This window comes from Vidua chalybeata, chromosome 17 (genome assembly GCF_026979565.1).
Source record: "Vidua chalybeata isolate OUT-0048 chromosome 17, bVidCha1 merged haplotype, whole genome shotgun sequence".
NCBI classification, from domain to species: Eukaryota; Metazoa; Chordata; class Aves; order Passeriformes; family Viduidae; genus Vidua; species Vidua chalybeata.
Window position 1 is genome coordinate 1,532,455 of NC_071546.1, and position 16,380 is coordinate 1,548,834.

The following is a 16,380-nucleotide window of genomic DNA, read 5'->3' on the forward strand; positions in this document are numbered from 1 at the left end:
CTTTGTTTTGGAAGAACTTGCTTCTTTTTGAAATCCCCTGCCAGCCTGCCTCATTTCAATGCTTTCGAGAGGACTCAACCCTTCAAAAGAAATAAAATTTTAAATGAGAATCGGTGTTTCATTTTGAAACTATTACACTCCATGAAGTGCAAATTGAAGCCATGTGGTCCAGATGGGATTTTTTTCCTTGAGGATCACTCGGCAATCATGTGAGGAGGCTTTTTGCTTGGTGTCTCCAAGCAAAGATTCTGTTGAATCTTACCTTTCCCAGATGTCTCACATCCCCTGAGCAGGCTGGTCTGACAGCACAGGATGGAAAAGAGCAGAAGCCATGGCTGATGGATAAGGTGGAGATGCTGCCTGAGCATCTCCAAGGAGTGCTGAAGGTTTGAGGGAGCAAGAAGTATCCCAGCTCTGCCAGCGATGGAGATGGAGGCTGACTCTGCTCCAGAGCACCCTCTCTACTGCTATTTGTGTCACCTTGTGCAAGACCTGCAGCTAGTTACCCTAACTTGTAAACATGCCCTGGTTGATGAAAGCCTCCATGGGTGGGTGCTTGTTGGCACTCGGGCTCTGGGTGTAAATACATCCCAGGGATGCTTTGATTCCAAATTAGTTTTGAATTCAAACATGCTAAATCCATCAGGTTTGCTGCAAAGCAAAATGTCCCAGATTAGCAGTTGCACGTCAAACTTCTTTAGATTCCAAATTTGGTTTTGAACTTGGTGTTACCAGGGAAGAAACCAAACAAACCTTCAAAACATTTCAGTGGTGAAATGAGAGCTTCTGCCATGGAGCAAATTAAATGTATGGTCAGACTTGGGATGGTTTGAGGTTCTTCCTTGTCACCAGATGACACAAGAAAAAACGACGTGCCACAGCTATGGTCACAATGAAGAGACTAATTTATTTTCTCTGACTCCAATAATTTATAGTTCTCAAAGGTGCCAGTGGATTGGAGGGTGAACGTGCCACCTCTCCAACGACACTGGACAAACTACTAGTACATCAAATTTCTCTGCCTCTATGAAAGAATGCAAAACAATAGGTTGTTTACAGAAAGTTGTGTGAGAAAGTTTTCTACAAGAATGTAAACTCAGAAGGCTTTAGAAAATCCTAAGAAATCAGGGTGACACTTCCTCATATCCAGCATTCAGAGGCTCTTTTCCCTTTGGATCCAGCACCATCTGACAGCTGGGGCTGAGATGGGGCAGGCAGTGCTTTCTGCTGGGATGTGAGTTACACGGGGTGTGTCAGCTCAGTCGGACCTCAGGGAGCTGCACAAGTTGGTGATGGTGGTGGCAGAGGTGGGGTGGCTCCTACGCAGGAGCTGCTTTGAGTTTTTCTGTGATTTTCCTTTTTTTGGTGTGAGTTGGCACAAAAACATGTCTTGAAAATCATCCTTTTGCTGGCAGCTGAGGTTGGATTGAGTTTTTTTCAATGATAATCAGCAGATAAAGGATCATGCTGGAGATTTGCCTGGGAGCCCCTGTCCTCATTCCTGTTCCCTGAACAATTGGTTCTGTGGGAGTCCTGTGATGCTTGAGGTCCCACAATCAGGGCAGCAGGAGGTTTCATGCTGGCTGCACCCAGGGGTGCAGGGGTGTTACCTTGAAGGCGTCCAGTGCTGAAGCATGAGGCAGCTCCTGAATCAGCCTAGGGAGGTCATGGCAGCAAGTCCTGGGAGCCGAGAGCTCTCAGATGTCACTGAGAGTACCATGGCCGCCAGCTCTTGATCTGCTTCCAGGCAGCCAAAGGTGGAAGGGAGAAAACAAGTACGGGTGCTTTGGTGGCATCTGAGGTGCTTTGGAAAGGGTTGTTTCTGTCATTCTCTAACCCTGAAGGGCAGCAGAGCAGACAGAGCACCCCAGTGGGGTGGCTTGGAGCCAACTCCAGCTCTGCCAGGCTCTAACCAGAAGTCTCCTGGCTATGTTGGGTGGTGTTCTCCAGCCTGGGCAGCACAGAAGCACTCAGCCCCTCTCTGTCCTTTGCATCTCTGCCTCACACCCTGGCAGGAGTGAGGTTTCCCAGCAATGAGGTCAAGCAGGGGAGAGGATCTCTTGGAGGAAGCCTCGGGCAAGCTGGGCATGGCTCTGTAAGTGGGCTCTGTGCCAGTTCCCACTGATGGTCACACCTTCCTCCACGCTGTGCTGGGTCCACGGCATCCAGTAGCTGCATGAGCAGCCCTGGGGTGGGAAGGAGGAGTGGGAGGCTCCTGCCTTGCCTCTTCCACACTGATTTCTTGCCTTCTCACTTGCAGCTACAGCTCCAAACGTTGGCAGCTGCGTGGATCAGCCCAGACCCCCAGGAGGGGACAGATGGACAGAGCCGCAGGGTGACAGGGAGCTGTTTCCTGAGGGGGAGCTGCTGCTGCAGGTATGGTGCTGTGGCTTGGTCATTTGGGGTCTCCGCAAGCTGCTCTGGAGCTTGTGGTCGCATCTGTGGAGCGGGAGGAGACCCTGCCTTGCCCAGAGCTGCTTCACTGTGATTCCTGCAGGCAATGAGTTCCTGGGAACAGAGACCAGTGGCACTGCCTGGCTGGGGTGGGTCCAGATCCCCATTCCCACCATTCCCTCTCATCCCACAGCAATTTGCCGCCCCTTTGATTATGTTACATCTCATGGACACAAGCTCCATCCCAACCAAGAGGTTCAGGGATGTCATATGGTGGTGTAAGGATTGATCCCTGAGTAGTTCCCAAGGTGCTGGTTTGGTTCATTATCTTTAGCAAAGGCCAAGAGGAGAAGGTTGAGAGCTTGTCATGGGGACAGGACATTTTCATGCTCATTATCCCAATCGTGGTTTCTGTTCCCTGTCCTCAGTTTGTTTTGTCTTCCTTCCCCCCCCACCCGGGCTGGCTGCTGGCTTGCTGCTTTTGCTTGCTGCTTTGGTTTGCTGCTGGCTGCCTGCTTTGCTGGCTCTGTTTTCCTCTCTTTTCTCTCTGCTTTTCGCTGGCCTGCTTTTTTTGCCATTTTTTTTTCCTTTTCCCCGGTTTCCGTTGTTCCTTCCCCCCCCCCTCCCCGAAGACATCGGACCTACTCCGGGCAGGAGCTCCCCCGGGGTCTGCGAAAGAAGCTGCGTACCCTCCGCGGCAAAGAGAGATACGGCTCAACCCCCTTGGACTGGTGAAAACATCTGTGGTCATCTTGGGCTATTTCTCTTGTGCTGGGGAGTGTTTTTTGTTGTGCCTTAATAAACAAGTTTTTTCCACTTCCCCTCTGAAGGAATTCCTCCCGAACCCGGTGGTGGGGGGAAGTTGCAGAGGGTTTGGTTTCCTATAAGGGGCTCCTTTGGAGGTATTTTCCCCTAATTTGTCCTAAACCAGGACAGAGCTGTGGGGCAAAACATCCCCCAGGAACTCCTTGCCTTACTTAGGGCATTGTGTGAGCTCTGTAGGGATGAATTCACAGCCTGCCTAGGATGGGAAAAGCTCAGCTTCAGTCTGTAGGTTTTGGGGGAGAAAAGAAGAGCAGTTGGATGTTGGACAACAGTGGTGGACAAAACCAGTGGGAAATGAGAGCTATGCTTTGTAGAAAGGCCATGTGTGTCTCATGAAACAGCTGACAGTGAAGCTCGGAGCACGAGGGCCTGGTGAATCAGCCTCCCACAGTGCTGCTGCTTTGGGCTGCCATCTATAAATGTCAGCTGGAAGGGCCTGGCATGGAAGGTCACATGGACAGGCTGACTGCTGAACAAGCATCTGGGCACATCAGCTGAGGAACATGCTTACTGGGGCTGCAGGACGAGTCTGTGCAAGACCTTCAATCACTCTGTGTTCTTGGCATCTCCCATGCCTGGGCTTTCACAGAATCCCAGAATGGTTTGGGTGGGAAGGTACCTTAAAGCTCATCTTGTGATGAGCTGCCATGGGCACGGACACCTTCCACTATCCCAGGTTACTCCAAGCCCCATCCAGCCTGGCCTTGGGCACTTCCAGGGATCCAGGGGAACCACAGCTTCTCTGGGCACCCTGTGCCAGGGCCTCACCACCTTCTCCAGCTCTCCTATAGGCTTTCTGGGCCTTCAGTCCTCTTCTCCCACCTCTCCAAACACCAGCAGATGAATGCTTGGCTCTCTTTAAGCCTGGCTTTGGTCACTTCAGCCCTGCTCCTGCAGAGCCCTCCAGGCAGCAGGCAGTGTGAGCAGACCCCCAGCAGGAGCCTGCATGTGGGATTTTGGTGAGGCAGTGACTCCTGGGAGCTCAGTGTGACTTTTGGCAGAGAATCTTGGACTACACGAGGTCCCCCACGGTCCCACCTGTGTGCCAGTGTGATGGTCACAGAGGAGCAGCTTGGTACCAGGAGGGAGCCCGTGACTGCCCCAGCCCCAGCATCTCCTGAGCACTCCCCAGGGCTGTGGACTTGATGTTGATGGCAATTTGTTGAGCCATCAACATCAGAGCATTGGCAGGCTGGGGTGACTGAAGGCATCTGGAGAGCTTATGAGGTGTTACTGTGACAGAAATCCCTCCGCTGAGCTGTCTGGTGGCTTTTTTTTCCTCCCCACAAAGATAATTTTAAGCATATACTGTGATTTGCAGAAATCTCGGACTTGGGATCCCTCAGGGGGGCTGCAGCACACAGCAGAAGGGAAGGGACTGGTCCCTCAGCAAGCTGGATCTGTATGCTAGGTTTCCATTTTGGGTGTTCTTTCCCTAATTTCTCTCCTTCCATTCGCTAATAAATTAAACACACCACAGTGAAGAACAGGGGGCATGAGTTACTATCTAGTGCAGTGCTTTGCTTTTAGGGGAAATCAGCCTGAAATGGACACCAGAATCATAGAATATGCAGAGCTGGAAGGGACCCACAAGGATCATCGTGTCCAAAGCACAGCCCTAGGAGAGTGTAGCTATTCCCAGCTGGAAAGAAGGACTCCAGATCCTCCCTGAAACCTCTCCTTATCTGGTCCCTCCTGATGCAGGAGCTGCAGGTAGTTCCACATTGTCCTGGTTTCCTCCTCATGGGGTGAGAGCTGTCAGTCAGGGGCATGGCAAGCCCCACCAGGGATTGGTACTGCATGGATCGCAGCTCCCGGGGGGGCAGGAAGGGCTGCCCAAGCTCTCCTGTGCACTTGGAGTGAGGTACCCATGGTGGGGCCTGGAGCTGCCTGAGCTCTGCAGCGCTGAAGCCATCCAGTGCCTTGGGGTGGTTGCAGACTGTGATCAGTGCCTCAGCCCTGTCCAAAGCTGCCGTGCCACCCTGACTGACTTTTGCTGCAGCTGCCAGGATGTCTGAGGGCAGCAGGCACCCCTCACCATGCCGCAAGCCCACGGCCCTCAAGGCACGTAGGACGGACGGAGTGTGGAAGGCAGCAGGAGGAAAGCGCTCGGGTCCCAGCAGGGCCTGCAAGGTGCTGTCACAGGGGTCATAGAGGTCTTGCGGGCATGTGGGGCCATCAGGGGTCTCCAGGAAGGCCAGCTTGCTGCAGGCCTGCCGGAGTGGGGAGCTCTGTGCAAAGACAGTGTCTCCGTGCTGCAGTACCCAGAGCAGCAGAGCCTGTGTCTCAGCCGCTCACCCCACATATGCGCCTTGGGCCACAGCTCTGATGGCTTTCAGCATCACACAGGCTGCACTGATGAAGGGCCTCTGGAGCCTCCCGAGTAGCCGCCGGTCAGCTTCATCCCGGCACCGCAACACGGCCTCCGGCAGCACCACGTCTTGGGGCAGCTCCAGCTCTGGCTCCAGCGCCAGGGTGGCAGCGGCTGGCACCAGCTCCGAGGGCTGTGGGGTGGCCAGGCAGGGCAGTGGCAGAAAGAGGGGCAGAGCAGCCAGAGTGGCCATGTCCTGCTTTGTCACGGATGGGACGTCTGCCAGGTAGAGCCGGAGGATGAGCACATCTGCATCAGGAAGCGAGGCCATGCGGGAGGCCAGTGCTGCAGGGAACCAAGAGGCTGGGGGCTGGGGGGGGCCTTGGGCTGGGCACCATGTCACTGGGGTTGAAGACTGGGATGTCCAGGTGGGGGGCAGAGTCAAGCGCAGGGTCTGTACAGTCACAGCTGGATCCAGCAGAACCAGGTTGGGGAAGAGACCTGTGTACAAGAGGCAGAGGCTGGACTAGAAACATGTGGGACCTGGGACCTGGCAGGGGGACACAGGATGGGGGAAAAAGAACCTGCAGGGGATGGGTGGCCCCCATATGGGATGTGGGAGGACCTGGGCTCTGAGGGGATGGTGGATACCCTTAGTAGGAGCACAGAGAATCCAGAAATCCCAGATGGGTGGGGATATAAGAAAGAGATGTGGGGATATAAGAAAGAGGTAAAAAGGTGTTAGGGGAACCAGTATTGGGGAGCACAGAGATCTTCAGATGAGGAACACAGTGAGACCCAGGACCCAAGGGAGCACAGAGGGGACAGGGGAATGCAGGAAGAACAGCAAGGAAATGGATCTCCAGAGAGACAGGGAAGTACAGGGAGATACTGGGGCTGCAGAGGAACCCAAGGTGCACAAGGTTGCCTGGGGATGTTGGGATTTAGGGGGGAGCAACCAGGGGACATAAAAGTGGTCCAGAGACTCCCATCTCTTACCCTCCTTGGCAATGCCTCGCAGGAGGCTCTCTAAGCCTGGCTCCAGGTCTGAGGGCAGGAAGGACCCGGCCAAGGCAGGTAGGAGCTCCCTGTGGGAACAAACAGATGTGCTGGGGGACCAGAAGGACAATGGACAGCAGCTTTCTGGGCACCTGCCTCAGCTCCCCCATGGTGACACTGGGTGAGAGAAGGAGGGCAGTGAGGAGCCCAAATATCCAGGGACAAATATCCAGGTTTGGCCATGCCTTCCGTTCCCAATTCAAGAGCAAGAGCTGTGACTGCGGGCAACTGTCTGTCCTGCCCACTCTGCAAGGAACGGAGCTGCCGGGGTCCGCAGGCTCACCTGGGGCAGTCAGATGTGTCCATGTAGACAACGGCTGACGCAGTTCCAAAGGCCACGAAGGTTCCGTCGGCGCGAGGCAGAAGAGGGAGGCCCCAGAGCTCAGCATGGCAGCCATCCCCGGCCACGTAGCGCAGCAGGGAGAGGCGGCCGGCAGCCGGGAGCTCTGCGGCCCCGTGGTGCCGCAGCACCTCCCGCACGTGTCCCGCCGTGGCCTCCCGCAGACCCTTCGGCATCCCCAAAGTCAGCGCCCTCCACACGTGGGGTGGGACCTCAGCCACCGGCTCCCCAGCGGCCACCAGCAAGGCCTGAATCGCCTGCCGTGTGGCTGCATCACCCACAGCCTCTGGCAGCAGCACAGCCTCGAGGGCCCGCAGCCGCCCCGCTGCCCCGTCTGCGGCCGGCAGCAAGACGGGGGCAGCCGCCAGCTCCTGGCACACACGGCTCATCAGGCTGTGGATACGGCCAGAGCTCGGCGTGCACTCGGGGTCTGGCCACAGGCTGTAGGCATCTGCACCGGGCAGAGCCACGGCCATGGCAGCCAAGTGGCTGTAGACCCGGGGCAGGAGGTCGAGCAGCGGAAGAGCATTCCAGCGGGCATCTTCCTCACCCTCCTCACCCTCCTGGGGCCAGCGGAGGTGGCGGCGATCATCGGAGAGGGCAAAGGGAGCGCTGGCATGGACGGGCAGCCCTGTGGCTGTCTCATCAGTGGCTGGCAGTGGCAGGAAGCAGCAGAGCCACCCTTGGCAGGCCCCGTGGAGGGGGTGTGCCAGGCTCAGCTCAGGGCAGCACCCCAGCCGTGTGCCCAGAGCCACGACTGGCCCCTCAGTGGCCCTGCCTGTGGCCACCAGCCACTCGCTGCCAGTACTCACGCTATCCCTGTGCAGGGCCACCAGGCACCACGCCAGACTCAGCCCCTCATCCTCCGATGGCACCGGGACAGGGAGAGGCTGAGGGCATGCCGCAAGTGTTCCCATGAGTGTCTGGACCCCGTCAGGGGCCACACGGTGCAGGGCCACGCGGCGGACATGGCGGAGGAAGAGGAGGGCAAGAGGGGCCTCTGTGAGGAAAGTCTGCATGAGGTTGCAGATGTGCTCAGCATTGGAGACCCCTGCAGCGATTTCTGAGGGTTGCTGGCGAAGGGGGAAGCGGAAGAGGGTGCCCTGGGCTGAGGCACGGTGCTGTCCCACAGCTTCCAGCCCAGCCCAGAAGGGCTCGAAAAGGCCAGGAAGGTCCTGGGCTTCGGAGATGTCCCAGCGCTTGCCAGCACCAGGCAGCACCTGGCATTCGGGGTCCAGCACCCCCAAGTATGGGGGGCTCAGCACACCTGGTAGGTCTGGAGACACGGGAACCGTAAGGCCACAGAGATGACATGGACACCACTGCCTTCCCAGATCATCCCAACCCATCAATGCCCAGCCAATGGCCTCAGGTTTATCCCCATGGTGCCTCCCATGATCCAAAGCTTAATCCCAATTCACCAGTCCTCCCTCAGTTTGTCCCTCTAGCCCTGCTCTCCATTGCCAGCCAGCCTCCCTCCAGCCTCCTGATGCTTCAGGTTTCCAGCTTCAGGTTTCCTCACTCTGGACACAGCCCTCCATTTGGCACACCCCCAGTGCCCCCCAGTTCCCCCCAGCACCTGTAGTTCAGTGCCTCCAGTAAAACCCAGATCCCCAGTTCAGTCCCAGCTGAGGCTCCCAGTGCCACTCACCGGTGAGGTGGTAGACAGAGGTGAAGCCCAAGCCAAAGCGCCCCACGCTGTGGGGATCCTCCCGCTTGTGTGACACCCCTGGGCACTGAATCCCTGTCCAGTCCCGGGGCGACATCACGGCGTCATTGTAGGCCAACAGAGCTGGGCCTGGTCAGCACCATCCATGGGTAAAGGGGGAATTGGGACACGGAGCAGGAATTGTCATTCACACTCAGTGTTCCCACAAGCTCCAGTCCCACAAAACTCCCCTCACTAGCACTGAGGCCTCCCAGTAACCTCAGTGTCCCCAGCACATCCCAGAACCCCTCACCAGTTCCAGTTCCCTCAGTCCCTCCCAGCACCAGCCAGTGCCACCCCAGGGCTTCATCTGGTTTCTCCCAGTGCCCGCAGTGCCTCTCACCCTGGGAGCCCTCCAGGCCCCCTCCGGTGATGTTGAATTCTCGCTCGTCAGACACAAACACGACCTCGTTAGCGCCAGCATCGTCTGCATTCTGCACCAGCTCCTGGAATTAGACACCAGTGCCTGGTCACCTGGGCCCTCCAGGCCCTGAGAAGAGCATCAGCCCTCTCTCCCAGCTGGGCACCAAGGTCCTGGGGCTGGTGCTGGACAGGGACCAGCCCCACTGCCTGCGGTAACTCTGCCCCGCTGGGCAGGAGATCGCGGATGGGTGATGGGGATCTGACCTTGAGGATCTGCCCTCTGTCCGGGTACTTCTGCAGGATGCTGTGCAGGTAGTCAAGGAAGCTGGGTGCCCGCTGGCAGAAGGTCTCTCTGTAAAGCAGAGAGAGGGAGAGAAGGTGTGAGGAATGCTCTGTAACCAAGATGCCCATGTTCTCCTTGGATCCTGCAGGATGTGCCTCTCTTTGGAAAGGGTCAAGGACCCCATCTCCTTCCAGGACCCCCTGAAACAACCACCTCCAAGGATGACAACTCCACTTCCCCAGACCCCTATCTCTTCCTGGGATGCTCCAGTGCACTGGTTTTGGCTGGGATAGAGTTAATTTTCTTCCCAGAAGTGTGTCCAGGGCTACATTCAGGATTTAACATGAGAACAGTGTTGGTTGCACACTGATGTTTGAGTTGCAGCCCAGTCAAGGACTTTTCAGTATCCCATGCTCTGCCAGCAAGGGGGAGCATGGCCAGGAGACCTGACCCCAGCTGGCCAGAGGGATATTCCAGATCACAGAACCTCCTGCCCAGTACAGAAACTGGAAGGGGGTTGGCCAGGAGCCACCGATCACTGCTGTGGGATGGGTGGGGCACTGGTCAGTGGGGCATGAGCAACTATTGGGCATTACTGGTTTCTCTTGGGTTTTATTCCATTCTCTCTCCTTTTCATTAATATTAGTAGCAGCAGCAACATCAATATATTTAGTTTTGTTTCAATTATTAAACTGTTCTTGTGTCAGTTCAGAGGTTTTACCTTTTCTTTTTGATTCTGCCCCACTGGGAACAGCAAGTGGCTTTATGGTATGAGCTGCGGGCAGCTCAAGTCCTGAGGGTTTGGGTAACCACAGAGTACAGGGAAGGAGAAGGGGAAGGGGAAGGGGAAGGGGAAGGGGAAGGGGAAGGGGAAGGGGAAGGGGAAGGGGAGGGGAGGGGAGGGGAGGGGAGGGGAGGGGAGGGGAGGGGAGGGGAGGGGAGGAGAAAGGGAAGGGGAAAGGGAAGGGGAAGGCGAAAGGAAAGGCTACGCTGGAAGATTTGTCTCATGGCTTGGCTCTCGCAGGAGAAATCCTAAGGTGTAATTATTGACAGTTCCCACTGGATGGCTCCCGAAGCCCATCGGGGACGGCAATGCTGAGCACAGCCGGCAACTTCGATTCAGCTCCAGCCGTTCTCTCGTACCACAGCCCCGTGTTACCAACCACAACAGAATGATAACCTTAGTCCAGAGCCAGGGAGGATGAACATTCCCACGGGATCACACACACCAGGAAGGGTTTTTATAAAATGCACCTGAGTGCACGGGCAGGAACTCCAAGAGCAAACTATGACCCACATCTGTTAAATAAATACAAGAGATGCTCACAACAACTTTGTTTTAACACACTCTGCTCAGATCTGTTGTTAACTCTTTGTGCCCCAGTTGAGCACCAAGGACTGTTGTGGTTTAACCCCAGCCAGGAACTCAGTCCCACACAGCTGCTTGCTGCTCTGGTGAGATGGGGGAGAGAATCCAGAAAAGGTAAAACCCGTGAGTGAAGATAAGAATAGTTAAATAACTGAAACAAGACTAAATATATTGACATTACTGCTTCTACTACTATTAAGAATAGTAATGGGAAGGAGAGAGAACAGAATAAAATCTGAGAGAAACCAGCAGTGCCCAGTAGTTGCTCATCACCCACTGACCAATGCCCAGCCTGTTCCCCAGTAGCAATCGGTGGCTCCTTGTTGGAGTCCAGGACATCCCTCTGGCTGCCCTGAATGTTTCAAGACCCTGGCAGGGGGCTCGGGGACCTTGGCAAGAAGTCAGAAACACCTGTGGTTTTGATTTTAGCCCATGGGAGAGGCTGCCAACTCTATATGAGGAATCACAAGCCAAAAGGGTTTGAGTAGTGTAATGGGTAAATTGACACGGGGTGGAAAAGTAGAATGTAATTCAGGGCTACAAGATGGAGGAATCTGGGAGGGTCCTAGCCTTCTTTCCCTTCTTCTTGTCCTCCACACCTCTTGGTGTGATGGTGACACCTTTCTATTAGTTCAAAGTAGAGATTCACTGTTTAACAAAGGTGTTGGGCATTGGCACAAATCTGTAAACATATAACACGTAATTTTGAGTATATAATGTGGGAGCTGCCTGAGACACGAGGCAGACTGCCATGGCTTCTGTACTAGGTGGACCTCAGCAGGTCAGAGAGAAAATATTGTAGATAAGAAAAAATAAACAACCTTGAAGACTCAACCTCATGCATTCCAGACCTCTTTTTGGCTGCCAGGCTAGGGGAAAGGACTTTCACACTGTTGGGGTCTTGCCAGCTGACCCCGACAGCTCCTGGCCAACCCCCTCCCAGTTTCTGTACTGGGCAAGAGGTTCTGTGGTCTGGAATATCCCTCTGGCCAGTTTGGGTTGGGTCTCCTGGCCATGCTCCCCCCTGATGGCAGAGCATGGGACACTGAAAAGTCCTTGACTTGGAGTGAGCTCGATGGGGCTCCAACTCAGTGCGTTACAAACGTTGCTCTCACTTCGAATCCCAAACACAGCACTGGAGCAGCTTCTGGGGAGAAAATTATCTTTCCCAGTCAAAACCAAGACATCCAGCAGCCCCCAAAAACCCTTCCTGTGAGCCCTGACCGCTGCAGTCCTCACCTCCCTCAGTCACCCTTCAGTTCTCCCCAGCACCCCTTGAGCCCCCTGGCCCACCAACAGCCCCCTGTGACCCCCAGAACACTCCAGCCATGCCCCCCCACAAACCCCCAGTGACGCCCCCAGATCCACTTACGCCTTAGGCTGCTTGAGGGCCATGGTGGGCACTGCGGGGGACCCCTGCCCACTCCTGGAGCTGGAGCCGGAGCTGGAGCTGGAGCTGCTGCTGCTGCCCGGTGCCGCAGTGCGCTGCCGGCGCTCGGAGCTCCGCTCCGCCCCCTGCTCCGCCTCCCTGGTGCCGCCTCCCGGACCGGGAGTTTCGATTCCCCGTTGCACACACTCATTCGTGGAAATGTGCTTTTTTCTCTTTTTTTTCTTTTCTTTTTTTTTTTTTTTTTTTTTTTTCAAAAATAGGGGCGGGGAGCAAGGAGGCATGAAAGGAGGCGAGGAGGACGAGGGCGGGAACTTGCCTATGGGGCAGGGATATGGGAATGTGGATACGTGGATGGGGTATGGGAGTACATGGGTGTTGGATAATATTTTTTTTAGATTTAGAGATGGGGTAACTGAGACGTGTTTTAAAAAATTTTATTCCATTTTCAGTCTCACAAGAAGGGTGAGACAATACAGATGTTATAATTCACACCATCACAATCAGAAGCCAACTATTTCCTAATTACAATACACTAAAAGTGTTTCTTGGCCTATCAGCTGTAGTCCCACCATGCTATAGATGCTTTAAAGCCAATCATCTAAAACAACCCCTCGTGGGAAATAGATTTGTAGAGAGTTCTCAGGGCCTGACAGAAGGCTCACACAGTGTGCATCCAGATGCAAACTTTGAGATAAGAAATGCTGACCTAGAAATGCCATGGAATAGGACAGATATTGTTGAGAGAGAAATGGAGCTAGAAAAAAGTTTCAAAATATGCCCTTGCAAATAAGACTAGATACTTTAGAGAAATAGAACTATGAAAGATGCATAACCATAACCATGAACCATACATTCCTGGAACACACCCCAGCACCTTTATAAACTTCCTACAAGTCATTACCACCAAGCCCAGCCCAAGAGCTATTCTAGTCTGTGCCCCTCTACTGCAAAAACTACGTACTAGGGACAATGGGTTTCTCCTCAAGTCAGGTCTTATGAGCTCTCAGAGAACCTATCACAACCAAGACAGCTCAGCTACCTTGAATGGCATAAAATTAGCAGGATGGTTTCTGAGGTAGTGTTGGAACCAGAAAAGCTTTAATAAAAGGCAAAATAACAAAGCTCTTACAGAGAAAAACCAAGCCAGGGGCAAGAGGTTCTTGCTCCTGCTAAAACACCCCACAAAAGCAATTATTTCCTTTGTTCTCTTCTTTTTCTAGTGAATTACCTTCACGGGACCTTTTGGCCTCTGTCCAATTGGGTAGCCCTAGGTTTGAGGTGAAGTCCCCAAGATCCTATGATCATTTTACCTATGGTCTTTTTACCAAATTGAGGAGAGAAACTTCTGGGCTTTTTGTCTTTTTAAGGAGATAATTTGGTCACTCCATCAACAGGGGGCACATTCCTACAACACCAAAGCTATTTCTAGATAATAAAATAAACCTAGGGAGCATAGAGGTATTAAGACCTCAAAAAAACCCAGGGACCAGAAACACATGCAAGCCTCCACCCCAAGAGACATCATGAATTCAAACAACATGGCTACTAACTGCTTTATCCCAATACAGAGTAATTGCAACCAAAATACAATCACAACAGGGTTTTTTCCCACTCTCTCGAGCCACACGTTGAGTGCCAATTATTTGTCCTGGTTTAGGGCAAATTTGGGAGAAAACCTCCTAAAGGCCCCCTCCCCCCCGAAAGAAAACCCCCACAGCCCCATCCCTGCAACTGGTTTGGGAAAAATTTCCTCAGAGAGAAGTGGAAAAAACCTGTTTATTTAACAGGCAAAGCACTGCCCCGCACAAAAAAATTAACAATACCAGATGATAAAACTCATTTGCTGCTCTGAAGAAATGACAAATTCAGAAAGTCCCTCCTGTGGCTGGTCGCTCTGTTCTCAGTCCCTCCGGCACTGGGAAAGGCAGCTGCCCAGAGTAGGCCACAAAGTGTGAGCTCTCGGTGCTCCCTGGGTCCCAGTCCGGAGCAGGTTCAAATGGTTCCAAGAAAAGAGAAAGAAGAGAAAACAGTCCAGGGAAAACTTCTCTGCCTCAGCTAGCTAAACTAATTAAAAAGGAAAGGAGTGCTCTGTTCTGCTCCGTCTGTGCCCAGACAACACAGTCCAGCAGAATGTGGAGGAGTGTGATCTGATAACAAACTCCATGCTTCGTCTTCTCCCCTCCTTCACTCTCAGAACCAGTCTTGAAGGCACAGAATATAATATCCATTATTGATTGGGGATACAAGCATCATAACATCACCCTAGGACAGAAAGATAAACAGTGCAATGGACTACTTAAGACTACCCTGAAGGCACTTGGAAATTAAGAAATGAACTTAACAAAAACCACCTGGATGGTCAACACCTGAGAGTCCATCAGTTGAGCTGGTCCTGCCAAGTCTGAACCCTTGCACACAGTAGATGAAGTCCCTGTGGTACACATGAAAGGTATTTTAGGAAAGACTGTTTGGATTAGTCCCACCTCAGGCAAACACAAACCCATCCGTGGGATTGTTTTTGCTCAAAGACTTTGTTACACTTGGTAGGTAATGCAGAAAGATAGAGAAGTCCATTGTGTACCACAGGGAAACCTAATCTTAAGTAAGAACTGTGTGTAAAGTTTCATCGTATAGAGTTTATTGATTTGGGTATAGTACAGATAGCAATAGAACAAAGGATGAATAATATCTTAGGTTGGAAATGCAAGATGTGGCTGGAGGTGTGTATTCTATTGCTATCTGTTAGACTTGGGGCAGTTATCTTCTGTTAATTAGGCCATCTGTTAAAACCAGGTGGGGCAGTTTTCTTTGTCTCTTCCACAACCAATCCTCCCTCCAGAAAATATCTTCTCTTCATGGGCCAGTGAGTATCACTGCATGACTGATAAAATTCCATCATCCCATTGTGAGATGCTCGACCCAAGAGGAGGAGCCAAACATTCTTACCTAGATATAATCTGAAATTTGGAACATCACAGGCAGCCCTTTCCCACTGGATTCCCAGAGGAGCAGCTTTCTTCTCCACTGGATACCTAGAGGAAGACCAGGCCCATCTACAGGACCACTGGACCTTCAGAGGAAAATGACACCGTTCTACAGGATCACTGCTCCAACAGAACCACAGCTGTCACTCCAGGAGGACTGCAGCCACCATTTAATCAGACTGCTACCAACACCCTGGCCCACAGGCTGTTAGGTTGTATTCTGGCTCTGTCAGTGTTGTTTTGTATTACTGAATTTTTATTTTTATATTTTCTTTTAATTTTTTTATTTTTTCCTAAAAAAGAACTGTTATTCCTACTCCCATATCTTTGCCCGAGAGCCCCTTAATTTCAAAATTATAATAACTCAGAGGGAGGGGCTTTGAATTTTCCAGTTCGGGAAGGCTCCTGCCTTCTTTAACAGACACCTGTCTTTTCAAACCAGACAGGTACCTGTATTACAGCTAGCAAAGAAATAGTATAGATTATGAGTCAATGTAATTTACCACTGAATTGATGATGGTGTTCACAGAGTCCTTTCACTCAACCCTTGAAGGAGTAACTGCAAGGCGGCATCCCAGCTCTGGGTAGAGACCCCCACATATTTCCAGGGAATGTGCAGAAAACTTCGGCTTTTTGCAAGTTTGATGTAGCTTTCATAGTTTGTAAAACAGAGTGTTTGTCAGTCACAACTTGCAGCTTATCTCTCCACATCTCGCTTCCACAGCAAGATGTTTACTGTCAGCTACAAGTGTCACTTCTATGGCGTCTGACGAGACAAGGGGTCTTTAGAGAGTTATCCCACCAATTAGCAAGAACAAGCAATAGAGAAGCTCTCGTGGCAGGGGAGATGCCCTGCCACACCAGGGCACTCTGCTGCACCTTGCCCGATTTCTTACGGGTACAGCCCAGCAGATGCACAGCCTGGGCTCTGCTCCAGCTCTCAGGCAGCCCTGTTGTTAAGGAAACTTCCCTGTCTGAGCATCCCCGAGGCACTCTGGCACTCACACTCCCATCACCAGACTGTTCCTGCTGGGACCAAATCCCCTTTGCAGTGGGTGGCTCAGGTGAGCTGAAGGGTGCCCCCATTGACTCCCTGCACTCCCCCCACTGTCACACAGTCAGACCAGGTTTCCCACAGTGGAGTCTCACGTGTCTCATTCCACAAAACAATTTATTTGCAGTGCAGGAACACAGAAACAGCCGGTGCCTCCAGAGAGGGACCTTGAACCCCTGGGCTGTTACGCCTTCACAGTCCGAGCACAGCAAAGTCTCAGATCTTCCTCCCGAGGCTTGGCATCTGCCCTGTCTCTGAGTGGCCACTGACCTGGCTGTGCCACAGGTCCTTGGGCTCTTT

General features: G+C 52.9%; 1 protein-coding gene across 1 annotated transcript; it reads right to left on the minus strand.

Annotated features, from left to right (window-relative positions):
* Positions 1-887: 887 nt before the first annotated feature.
* Positions 888-12,119, minus strand: LOC128796651 (sacsin-like). Its single transcript, XM_053958538.1, has 7 exons — positions 12,025-12,119; positions 9,265-9,352; positions 8,981-9,083; positions 8,581-8,727; positions 6,873-8,205; positions 6,530-6,618; positions 888-6,031 (listed from the first exon to the last, which is right to left on the minus strand). Exons 1-7 carry the CDS (start codon positions 12,045-12,047, stop codon positions 5,514-5,516), a joined length of 2,301 nt encoding a protein of 766 aa, XP_053814513.1. The 5' UTR covers positions 12,048-12,119; the 3' UTR covers positions 888-5,513.
* Positions 12,120-16,380: the final 4,261 nt, after the last annotated feature.

What these genes read in the sequence shown, in the direction of transcription:
- LOC128796651 (XM_053958538.1), bottom strand. Translation starts at nt 12,047, where the DNA reads ATGGCCCTCAAGCAGCCTAAGGC. An exon ending in GCCCTCAAGCAGCCTAAGGC is followed by an intron (nt 9,353 to 12,024) that starts GTAAGTGGATCT and finishes TCTGCTTTACAG; the next exon opens with AGAGACCTTCTGCCAGCGGG. An exon ending in ACAGAGGGCAGATCCTCAAG is followed by an intron (nt 9,084 to 9,264) that starts GTCAGATCCCCA and finishes GTCTAATTCCAG; the next exon opens with GAGCTGGTGCAGAATGCAGA.